Below are 12102 nucleotides of genomic sequence, written 5' to 3' on the forward strand. Positions count from 1 at the left end.
CTTGATCTTGCCATACCTGGTCATTTAATCGAACATTTTCTGAACTTGCTGTCACAGGTTAGTTCCACCAAAGGCAGAAATTAATCCCAGGGGAATGTTGTAAGTAGCACTGATTTTTACCCTGCCATAAAAGATAGCATTTGGGGGCCATACTCGGATCCTCTAGAAAGGTGTTTAGATGACTACAGTGAACTTACTTGTCTACCCTAACTTCATACCTACCACGTCTACCATAACTACATATCTACCATAACTTCAAGTGAGTGCAGTCAGATGATCTGTGGCGTCACAATGCAAGACCCTCATGCCCTTATGCAGTCAATGGAAGTATAATCTCACATTCAGGCCACCTGCTATAGGTCTAACAGGTTCACCTCCTCCTCTCTGAACTGCTCATTGATCCCTGAAATATAAATGTCAATGATGGCAAGTCAGCCTGATGTGTGTGACTCTGAGTAGACAACAAATCTGTGAAAAGTACACAATCAATGCAGAAGAATACATAAAACATCAAAAATCACTGAGAAATACCCTGTACTCATGCTTGAAAGGCTTTGAATCAAGTCTTATAATCGGAAGACCCCATGGGACTGTTTGCCTTATGAGAACTTGTGAATCTTCTCTTTCCAATGTGATAACATTGTTTTGTTCTATTCCTGCGGTGCTGTAAGGAAAAGACCATCCAGTGGTGGAGCCTGGTATGCTTTTGGCACCATGCAGGTATAACCTAAAGGCAAAGACGGTTTTCAAGTGGAATGACTGAACTGGGAGAGGTTCAAAACATTGTAGGTAACCTCCAGGGAGGTGAAGCAGTGAGAGCTGAATAACAACACTAGAGGCAGCTGACTGCTCCTATGTGTAGGAATCTGTGTTTTAGGAAAGCCTTCCTATGGGGGAAAGCAACTTATGGACATTGCTGCCAACAAGAATTGAAGACATGTTTTCAGTAAAATGGCACTGACAAACACCACCTCTCTCCATGGGGGCTACTTCGCTATTCAACGTTAACCTAAAATCTGTAATGTTTTTGGTAATCCCTGCTATTCCCTGCTACGGGTAGTGCTTAAATTGTAAACTTGGAGACAGCAGTGTAAAACACAAAGCTAAGAAGGAAGAAAGTATTACCCTGATGTACAGAATGTGTTTCTTTGCCATAGCCTTGAAAGCAGCTTCTACAAGCTGGCAATGTTCAGTAGTTGGAAGACAAAATAACTAATCCAGACATGTTCAGCATGTAGAATCTCTCAGCCTTGGCCTTTCCTTATAAGCAACATGAGTGAAGTTCATTTTTTCACCAAACAAAAAATGAAAGGCTGTAAGTTAGAATCCAGGCTAGATACCATGTCTGTTTCAAACAGTTTCTCTCTTTTGAACCTGGGGAGAAGAGAAATAATTTCACAATGTCAAAAATGCAGGAACTGTGGTGTTTCATGGAAGCTTTGCAAGAGCAAAGCCAGAATCTGCTTTCCTAATTTCTTTTTTCTCCATATCATTCATTTTCCTCCAAATTTCAGACAAACTGCCAGTATGAAACTCATATCATGGCTTGATGTATGGAAATTCAAATAAAAGTAGTGCTGTCAGTTAGGAAATAAACAATGTGAAATAATAGAAGATAGTTGAGTTAGATGGCCTAATTTTTTCTATTAGTCAAAAAAATCAAAAGATCTATAGCACAGTAACAAAAATAATTGGAAATATATAACCTCAGAAATACTTTTTCACATATATATTAATACATATATACACACACAACCATACATCTCCCCACTACACCTTCTAGCGCTTTTTCTTTCTCTTGTCTTCCCAGTAAATTCATTGGAAGCTGATACATGTAATTTTCATTCTCTTCCCCCAAAATAATAAGTTTACTAATTTTCTCTTTGGCTTTTGGGGTTAAAAACCAAAAAAATCTAAGTACAAAACCCCAGGCTTTCCCCACATTTTTAAATGCTTTATATTCCTCCATTCTGACACAGATGAAATCTAGAAGACAGTTCAAACAAGTGGGCTGCTATCCTTTCTCTGTTTCTATGGAAATGAGTGTCAGAGCCATTAAAACAAAGCACAGGCTTTACAGTAATCACTATATGGCAATTATTTGAAATAACATAGCAGTTTTTTCCCAATTCAACTCCTATTTCTATGGATACAAGAATTAAGACAGTGGTAGAGAAGCCTTTCTTGTATGTTTTGAATTCTAAATGTGTTTTGGATGCTCTAAGTTCTCACGGGGTGCTACATATTTTAAGTTCCAACAAGATCTTCAAGTGTGCAGTAATTCTGCAAGGACCAGGTTGGGAAACATTCTCATGCATATAAGTAGAAGTCTGAATGAATACAGAGCACAGAACCTCACCCAGCAGGTTTAGAAGGAGGGAAATTATTTGTTATTTTCTGCCTTTTTTTTACTCATTTCAGAGAGAGCAAGGTTAGCTAACAAGTTTTGAGTTTTGTGGTCATAAGCTGCTTTCTGCATAGCCAACTCTTGGCCAAACTCATTATAACATCACAGAGACCCTGATCACTTCACAAAAAAGGAGGGTGTAACACATGAAGTTTGTAAAAGTCTCCTCGTGTTTTATTCCATCCAAATGACATCTGATTCCAGCTACCTCACCACATGTAGCAGGAAGGTCACTACTCACCCTCCTGCATGCTGCCAGTCTTACTGGCACCTCTCCTGTATACAGATTTTCTCTAGCAGTACACCTGGGCACTTGTATAGGCATGAATTAGGAGACATGCCCCATCTTAAAGAGCTTACTGCTGGAAACAAGAGAAAAAAGGATCTTAGGTGGAGAAAGAATAAACACACCAAGAAAAAGCTTCTGGCTTTGTTGGTCTTGCCCTCTTAAAGCACATAAATCACCCCTGGTCACTTCCTGACACTAATCTGCAAAGACAGACTGGAAAAGACTGTGTGTCTTGCCTCTCAGTTTAAGAAGGACATTAGGACAGAGCTGTTGGGTGGACCACAGTCTTGGAAATCAGCCTGTTTACTTGTGAAAGCGCCTTATTATAGGTTTATGAGCCTGTCTTTTGGCTTGTTGTTGTCACTTTTTCTCCTTTAATATGTATTTAGGTTAAGATTTTCCAAAATGACTAATGATCTTGTGTACTTAAAATTCAAGACAGCAGCTTTTTAAAGCCACAGAATCAATGTCAAAGCACTGAAAAAGCAATGGCTTTTCCAAAAGCCTTGGAAAATGAGGTCTCAAGGTCTCTCGAGTTAGGTGTGCAAAGGCATGCAAAACTGGCAGTGTTTCAGAAAAGAGTAGCCCATATCAATATCTGATCAGTGAGAGTTAAATGGTTTTGAGATCCAAACCTCACACTAATTCAACCTGAGCACCCCAAAATTAGAAGCAAATAACAAATTTTGAAAATAATAGTGCATTGTTTCCAAGTGCTTGCTTTTTCTCTCAGGACCATAAGGGTTCAGCACTAATTTCTGAAGAGATGTTCAGTGACTATATTAAACTACCTCAGGCTTGATGACAGTTGAAGATTGTTCCATGTGTAGAAGGTGGGAAGGATTTCAGAATGCATAGAAGATACCCTTTTTCCACCTCTGGATATAACTGTCCCATAGTGCCAAAGGTCCTGTTCTGTACATTGAACTAAAGAGTTTATTCAGTTTATTGCAAATAAATACCCACAGCTGCTTTCAGCTTATAGCTCTTCCCAGCCTGCTCACTGACCTTCCTGCTCTTCTGGCCTCTTCCCTTCTGTACTGATCTTTCCATCCATCTTCAGCATCTGGGCAAGCAGCCTGATTCCCGACTCATACCGCGCTCTGGCTCAAACCCCTGGTGCTAATGTATGTTTGTACTGCTGACGCCGCAGGTGAGTTAGGTCCTTTGATATCGATAGGGCTCTAGTGTAATGGTAGGGAAGATAAACTGTCATTAGTCAGGTTTTAAAATGCACTCCTTTAGCTATTCAGAGAAGTGCTGCTCCAGCTGAAATAACTAAGAGACTGGAGAAGGAGGGGTGATTTTGTTTTTTCAACAGCAAGAGCAAAAGTAAGTTGTGGTTTTACTAAATTGCTGTAACTGCTTATGCCAGAGTGGCATTGACATTGCAGGGCGGTTTCACTAGGGTTTATTGCCTCTGCCCAGCCTGCCCACTCAGTTCCTGAGTCTGTACACCATTCTTGACCATCACTGAGACCCCTTGTTTCTGAACTTCTGGAATTCAAGCTCTGCAATGTCTTTATCTCCAAGTGTATGAGCTGGCACTGGGCTGATCTGAGTGAGGACGGTGGGAGTGTGGGGCACAGAGCATTTGGACACGTGATGATGAAGAGCTGATAGTGTTGGGCTGTGTTGGGAGTTTTCCCTTCTTGCAAGGCTGTGTTGAGGAAGTGGTCCTGATGCTTAGCCCATCTCATGGCAGCATCCACCCTCTCTCCCTCTGTGATCCCGTGCCTTCAGGTGTCAAAGGCTGGAAAGAGGAAAGATCTGATAAACAGCTGTATCTCACACAGGAACTTTGAATTTTGGGAAAACTGAAGGAATCTTTTCTGTGAAATAATTCTGTAAACCGTGAACGAACATTGAGAACAGCAGTTTTAAAGATGTGATTTTTGATGAAGTTCAGTTCCTAGGAATGCTTTCTATAATTAATTTATATATCAAATGAAAAAAACATGATAAGAAACTATTGCATTTCCTACATGCTCTGGACAAATGTTAGTGTGGAGTAGGGAATCACAGAACATGTATGGTCATTAAGTGATGGCCGTACTTAAGCACCACTGACAGCAGTAATGGTGCAGTGGTACTGTAACTGGCAGGGGCTCCAGTAAACCAAACAGCGGTTTTAAAGGTCAAGTCTGGTCTGGGTTTAGCATTGGCTGTTTAGGTATGGCTCTGTCAGCAGCCCTACTTATAGGGATAGTCACTCGTCTGTAGTGTGAGGTTGCAGGCCAGGAGGTCAGGCTGAATTTGGTAGGGCTCACCAGGACATGGTTAGGGAATGATGTAAAATCGTCTCAACTGACTTAAGCTTGAGGGCTGGCATAGAAAGTATTGCTGAGCTATAGCTAAAGGTTAGAGATAGGGGCTGGGTGAGCAGGACAGGAGCGTTTATGGCTGAAATCAGAAGATAGACCTTGATGAAGCTATTGGGTAAGAAGTGGCTTCATTTGCCAGGACAGATTTTGCCTTCAGGATTGCATGAGTGAGGATCCTAGAGTGAGGAATAACGTTCAGGTTTGGGAGGCAAGGGAAAACTAGGCAGGACTGCAGGGCTGGGGGATGTTACCTTGGACACTGTTCAAGCTGGTAAAGGCTTCAGAGGTAGGATTATGACTGATGCAGGAAAAGGTCACTTGGCCTAACTATTTCTGTTTGTATCTGGAACTGTTCATTGAACAAAGGCACGAGCTAAGGTTCATGCGAGGGATGGGGAATTATTTTTTGGACTTGCAAATGCCGAAGGGACAATGTGTATCTTGGATATGATTATATGTTCATCTGGCAAGAATCACAGAAGTATATTTCAATTTACTGAAAACTGGGAAGCTCAGAAATTAATACTTGACTCATTCACTGCTTACATCTGTTAATTGTGTAGGCATAACAGAACAGATGAAATTTGTCTAAGCTTGATGTCTCATTCTTTGATTGGGTCTCCATAATGGAGCTTGCCAAAGCACAGACTTGGGGGAGGAAAACTGTCATAGATACAACAGAGAAAGAAAAGGACAGGCTTCAAAGTACACTACAGCAAGAACATGGAAATAATCTGGCTTGAAGTGAAACTAAGTCTTCCTTACCATCCTCATTAAGGTCTATGACAGCTACTCAGGCAGCAAGAAGAAAGAATTGAATTTAAAGTTGTAATTAAAATAATTTTCAGTAGTATTTTGCAGCAATATTTTTATACTAGATGTTCTATGAGAAATGGTGTGATGACAGTGATCAGGCTTGTAAATCTGACAAACATGACTTTTACCTGGATGGTATCAGTATGGGTGCTTTAAGCCTTTTAAAAGCTGTGTGAAATAATATTTTTTTTTACTTCTACTAGCTCTAGTCTTCCTTTTCATCCTCTCAAAACCAAAACAACTCCCTCTTGAGAATGTGATTTACTTTCCATATTATGTGCCCCACAGTTTCTGGAATTGCAAATATATTTGTGTATCTGCATACCTTCAATTAATTTTCAAGAAAATGGTAAATTTGAAACAAAGGATTCCCCTCATCCAGAACAAACCATCAATAATGTCTTATGAAAGAACTGAACAATCTGTGCCTTTGCATAGATTTTGCTATACTATGGTGAATCTCAAATGAAACTGCCATCAAAACAAACAGAAAAATAGTTGAAATCTACTGAGTTAAAATTTAAGTATTTCTGGAAATATATGAAATAGCAGAGTTTGGACTATGATGTAACTAGCATTAAGACACTTTCTAGACTTGTTTTTCTGTTACTTTAAAAAAGCCCTCATACCTAGTATCCAGTAATTCATATTTTCACATTGCCTTTTTTTTCCAGTCTCATGTAGTCCTTTTATTTTACCCTTTTATGCCTTTTAACTTCACCTTCTTTTATTTTACTGCACCGTCTGTTCTTAAAATACTACAGCATCTTCCATCAACCTTAAAGCATTTGTCCATTCTGAATCTTAGAATGGCTGTTAATGTTGCCCTCTTCTGGATCATTTTTTTTTTAACAGTATTTTGTGGAAAAAAAACCCCAACCAAAAAAAAACCCAACCCAAAACCCAGACACCAACAGTTTTAACAAAAACTTGTGTCAGGAAAAACAGAAAAATATTAATGTTGCTTTTATTTATTACTTGTAAATAGGAAAAAGAATCCATTTTGGATAGATCTCTAACTTGATTTTAATTTTCTTTTACTGACATAATAAAACAATTTCTTTCATCTTCCACTACTGTTTCAACTGTTGGCATTTCATATCTAACAGCTTATAAGAACAAGACTTCTTCCATTCCTCCTTATTGCTGCGCTTCTCCTGGAATAACTCTTGCTGAAAGCAAAACCTCCGGTTTCAATTTAAGCTTAGAGAACGATGCATTTGGCCACCTTGAGTAATGTGTTTCACAGGCTGAGGTGACCAGTACCCTCGTACAGTGTCTCATTATTTGCTTGTAATTGTTAGTATTTATGTAAGATGTTTTAACCAAATAAATTTAAAAATGTAATGGAAAGACAGCCTGTTAATTGGAAAGCAGTTTATTGCTATTGCTTTTGCAGATGACAATCGTTTTACCTTTTCCCTAGTATCTGAAGAAGTTTTCTCCTCCCCTGCCTCCTGGCACCCTGTGCTTTCCCCTGGCACTCCAAAGTTTGTGTCTCCTTGGTTCAGGACTGCATGGGACTGCAATCCTGTGAAACTGTGATGCCAGTGGAGACACAAATCTGCTTGACTTTTCAAGTGGTGATGGATGAGACTGTTGCAGGGTGCTGGAGATCTGCTTTTGAAGTCCCCCTAGTCCAAAAGCTTTTACCCCTCAGCAGTACCAGTCGGGACTGTGTGGCTGCACTTCAAATGAGATGACTGAAGCATCCTGAGAGAGAAATGGGAGGCAATAAAAGGTGTGGCAACTGTTTTTAACTCCTTTTGTCAACTTGGGCACTTACTGCTCTGACAATGAAACACACACCCATGCATCTGAAACAGCGTGGCCAACAAACTAAGGAAGGGATCGTGCCCCTGCACTCAGCACTGGTGAGGCCGCACCTGGCATGGCGTGTTCAGTGTTGGGGCCCTCACTGCAGGAAAGGCATTGAGGTGCTGGAGCGTGTCCAGAGATGGGCAACGGGGCTGGTGGAGGGTCTGAAGCACAAGGCTTATGAGGAGCGGCTGAGGGAACTGGGGTTGTTTAGCCTGGAGACAAGGAGGCTCAGGGGGGACCTTACCGCTCCCTACAACTGCCTGGCAGGAGGCTGTAGCGAGGCAGGTGTCAGTCTCTTCACCCAGGTAACAAGTGACAGGACAGGAGGAAACGGCCTCAGGTTGCATCAGGGGAGGTTTGGATCAGGTGTTAGGAAGAATATCTTCGCTGAAAGCGTGGTCAGGTGTTGGAAGAGACAGGCCGCTCAGGGAGGCCTTTAAAAAAACACATAGAAGCGGTGCTTAGTGACATGGTTTAGTGGTGGACTTGGCAGTCCTGGGTTAGCGGTTGGACTTCATGACCTGAGAGGCCTTTTCCAACCTAAATGGTGGAACACGCAAAGGGGTAGTTTATGCTTTTATGCAGGTACACGTACGAAGTGGCTTTGCTTTTTGCCCCGGGGAACGAATGCCCCACGGGGGAGGCGGGGCGGTTGGCTGACAGGCAACAACCGCACCGCACAGGGCTGTTTCGGGCAAGGAGGCACCAACTGAAACGTGTGACAGGGTCGGGTCCATCCGCAAAGGCGAGCGCCCAAGTGCCCGCGGCTCTCTCACAAAACTACCCCCGTGCCAGCGAGGGGGGGTGTTCGGAGCGGGGCCATTTTCCACCAGGAAAGCCCCGAAGGGCAGGCGGGGCAGCGTGCTCACTACGAGCCGCAAGGCAGCTGGGTTAGCGGCGGGAGGAGCGGCAAGGCCGGGCGGTCTCAAGCAGAGAGATCAGCCCGGGACGGGCGGGGGCTGGAGAGGCTGCTGCTGCAGCCGGGCCTCAGCTTCTGAGGGCGGGAGAGCCGCGGCCCCGCGCCGCCCCCTCCGCTCAGGGCCCGGGCGCCCCTGCCCCTCGCTGGCAGCGGGGAGGCGGCCCGTTCCGCTGCCGCTTCCTGCCGGGGCGCGGCGCCGCTACCAAGGCCGCTTCCGGGGCGGCCCTCGCGGGGCGGTGGTAGCACCATGGCGAAGCGCGGCAGCGTGACCGCGGCCGGCCCACCGGCGGCCAAGCGAGCCTGTCTTGAGGAGGAGGAGTTCAACGGCGCCCGCTTCAAGGCGCTGCTGCGGGACCCCGCCACCGCCGGGAAGGGTGAGGGGCCGGGCCGGGCCGGGCGGGGGGCGGCCGGCGTGCCGGCCGGTGCAGCGCTGTGGCCGTGCCCGGCGGTGCGGTGCGGTCCTGAGGTAAAGGCGTGCTCCGCCGGCGCAGAGCGGCTCCGCGGGGACCCCGGAGACTTCTCCTGCCACCGGAGCGACGTCGTGGGCATGACGGCGGTGATGATGGTGGCGATTGCGGTTACGGTACCGCGGGCACGTGCTGCTCCCGCGGGGCGTGGGCCCGCCGCCGACCGGGGCCCTGGGGGCAGCTCGTGGCCTGTCCCAGGCCGGGCGGTGGGTCCCTGCCTGAAACTCTCTCACCACAGGTCTGGAGACCTTCGTCTCTGTTGCTAAGACGCTGCCGTCACCTGAAATATATGATGTCGTGGAGGGATACCTTAAAATTTCCATGGAGTGTGCTGAAATATTCAAACTTCTGGATGGAGAAAGGAAACCTGAAAATGAAGTAAGTTTGCCGTGGGTGTTGTAGTTTAACACCTGTCACTGTGCATCCCGACTGGGAGAGGAACTGCTGAATAAATGCTTTGCAGCGTGAATAGCTCTGGTGATGTGGTATGGGTTGGTTTGTTGGTGTTTTTCCTCTCCCTGGATGTCACAGTGGCAGTGGGAAATGCCCTTTTCAGTGCAAAGATGGTCCTGGATTAAATGATATGCACAACCAGTAGTCTTGCCAAAACCAAGCTCTTGAGGTTCTCTAAATGTTATCAAAAGACCATCTGTGAAATAAGAGGGTCAACAGAAGCAGTTAAGCAAACAAACAAAAAAACCTAGTCCAGTGAAAGTAATTATTTTTAGATAACTAGACGTCTCCCTCATCAATATTTCTAAGAAGCCACTGGTGGAGTTGACCTCATATTTCTCATCTGAGCTGGGCATAGTTTTTGCTCATCAGAACATGATGAATGAATTAAGGAATTATTTTTTTTCCACTGTGGGGGGAGCATTATTAACTTAAGTCTACTTACAACATAAAATTGGATAGTGTTCTTAACCCCCACTTGTTGGTCCTTGCCTTAAATTATCATTTTTGTCTGTGCGATGACAATCTTTGTTGTGTTTGATGACATGCTTGCTTCAAGACCCTTTTACTAAGAGGGGCTAATACATGTCATGAATACAGTTCCAGTGCCATGCGGACTCTGGATTCATCTAGAAGGACTCAATTCAAGAGTGAAGGAGCTCAGATGGTTTTCTCCAGCATGTTTCATTGTGCACTTAATAGCAGTTGTCTCTTAAAGCATTGGTTCATTAGCCCTAGGCCTTGGTCTCCAGCTTGAAAAGGGCCTTTAAGATCCATCAGCCTGTACTGAGATTTGCAGTGCGGTCTGTGTTTGCATCCCCAGAAGCAGCTGTTGTGCATATGTAGATAAATCATGCATATGCATGCAGGTCTCAATTCACAGGTGAGGAGGGACCCTTTTTTACATTCAGTTTATTTGTATAGGGTTTTACAGGCCTTCAGTCAGCACGTTGGCTTCGTTTTCTAGCAGAAGTTATCCCTTCGGACTACTGAATTGCATGAGTTAAGCAACTGAAAAGAGGAGTCAGCTGACCTCCTGTGGTTCTCTGGTCTTTCATGTAGTATCTGTATAGGGGCTTCCTTGAAAATTTGCACTTTCAGAACTAATCCAAGAAGCATTAATTTGGGGGTGAATTCAGAAGCTAATTCCACCTTCATATGTTCCTCTTGTGGTGGGGTTACTCTTTTTTTTTTTTTTTTTAACAGTTTACTACTGTTTGCTCAGCTAATCATTCAAACTGGACCTGACACTGACAGATACTAACGTATTTCTGTGTCTTTCAGATGCTGTTAATCTTTCAAGCTCTAGAAGCCATTTTACTGAGGACAGCCAGTGACCTCTCCCATTTTTCTGTTGTGGGAATGAACATAGTAAAAAAGTTGATTCATTCCTACATGAGATTGGTCTATGCTGCTTTGTATTCTGAAAATCACAGGTAAGGCTTCTCCATACTGTTTTGGAGAATCTCTTGTTAGCTGATCGCGAGGGGCTGTATGGCTCTTGCACACGTGTACAAGATGTTGCAATATTCAGGTTGACTTATTGCTAATAATCCACTTTTATTTAATGATGCTGATGACATTTCATAGAATAATTGCACATGAAAGTCTTTGCAAGGTGGAAGCTTTGGTACAAGACACAATCTCATGCTATATAATACTTCCCCGAGGCTGTTGTTTTCGTCAGTTGCGCCTGTCCTAGTGAGAGGTAAAGTGGGTGGTACCTTGAGTCCTGTTATTTCAGTGCTGCTTGGTTTATGAAGTGAAATGTACTACATGGAACAGATAGGAGCAGGCTTTCTCATAGTTCACAAGGCTGAGCAGTCTATCTTGTGATGGCAAGAAGAGCTGCTCTTGAGTCTTTTATTTCCCTGTATTTTTTGTAGTCAGATTTCCATGTTTATAGTAGTTTGCTTTTTTTCTTTTAGAATGGGTTTTCCTCTGATTTTCCCTGTCTCTTCAGTCTAAGGCCATTTAACCTGATTGAAGCACTCATGTGTTACTTAGTCCAGTCTTAAACAACAATTTTTCATGCTCCATGGACAGGGTTTGAGAAGTTCCAAGTGCCAGAGACGTTTTAATACAAACATGGGAGGAAGAAGAAGGGAGAGAAAGAAACAGAGACTGGAAATCACTTGTCTAGAGCCAATGATTTGTCTTTCAGTCTTTGAACAGGCCAGAATTAGAAAAGCGTTTTCTGTTTTCCAGTTCTTGAGCACAACCATGCTTCCTGCACCACTCAGTTTATCTTATTGTAACAAGCATTTTGACTGTACATAGAATCTCAGATATGGGTTGATAGGTATATTTTAAGTAAATTTTGAAACTATGCAAGATCTGCACTACTTAAGCATTTAAAGGTCACTGCTTTTGGAGTAATCCTTCCAGAACCTGCATAGAGAAGGCTTCAGATTTCTGATGATATTCTGATCTGCTTTTTTTGTGCTACCTTTTTGATGTGCAAAGGGATTTTATTGTGGTGGTATGTCCAAATGGGATCTCAGCTTTAATCTACGGCTTTCTTGCAGATTGTTCATGACTGCAACATGATGGACAGATTCCAAACCCCTTAATGGGTAGTGTAGTGGCTGTTCAGGTGATAGAGG

At 43.6% G+C, this 12102-nt stretch overlaps 1 protein-coding gene across 1 annotated transcript in view; it reads left to right on the forward strand.

Annotated features, from left to right (window-relative positions):
* Positions 1 to 8788: 8788 nt before the first annotated feature.
* The window catches only part of URB1 (URB1 ribosome biogenesis homolog), a 53502-nt gene continuing 50188 nt past the window's right edge, over positions 8789 to 12102 (forward strand). The window contains exons 1-3 of the mRNA XM_055803221.1: positions 8789 to 8950; positions 9282 to 9421; positions 10781 to 10932. Of these exons, the coding sequence (XP_055659196.1) occupies positions 8824 to 8950; positions 9282 to 9421; positions 10781 to 10932 (419 nt within the window). The 5' untranslated portion in view covers positions 8789 to 8823. The remainder of the gene's footprint in view (positions 8951 to 9281; positions 9422 to 10780; positions 10933 to 12102) is intronic.

Source organism: Falco peregrinus, chromosome 4 (genome assembly GCF_023634155.1).
Source record: "Falco peregrinus isolate bFalPer1 chromosome 4, bFalPer1.pri, whole genome shotgun sequence".
Classification (NCBI taxonomy): Eukaryota; Metazoa; Chordata; class Aves; order Falconiformes; family Falconidae; genus Falco; species Falco peregrinus.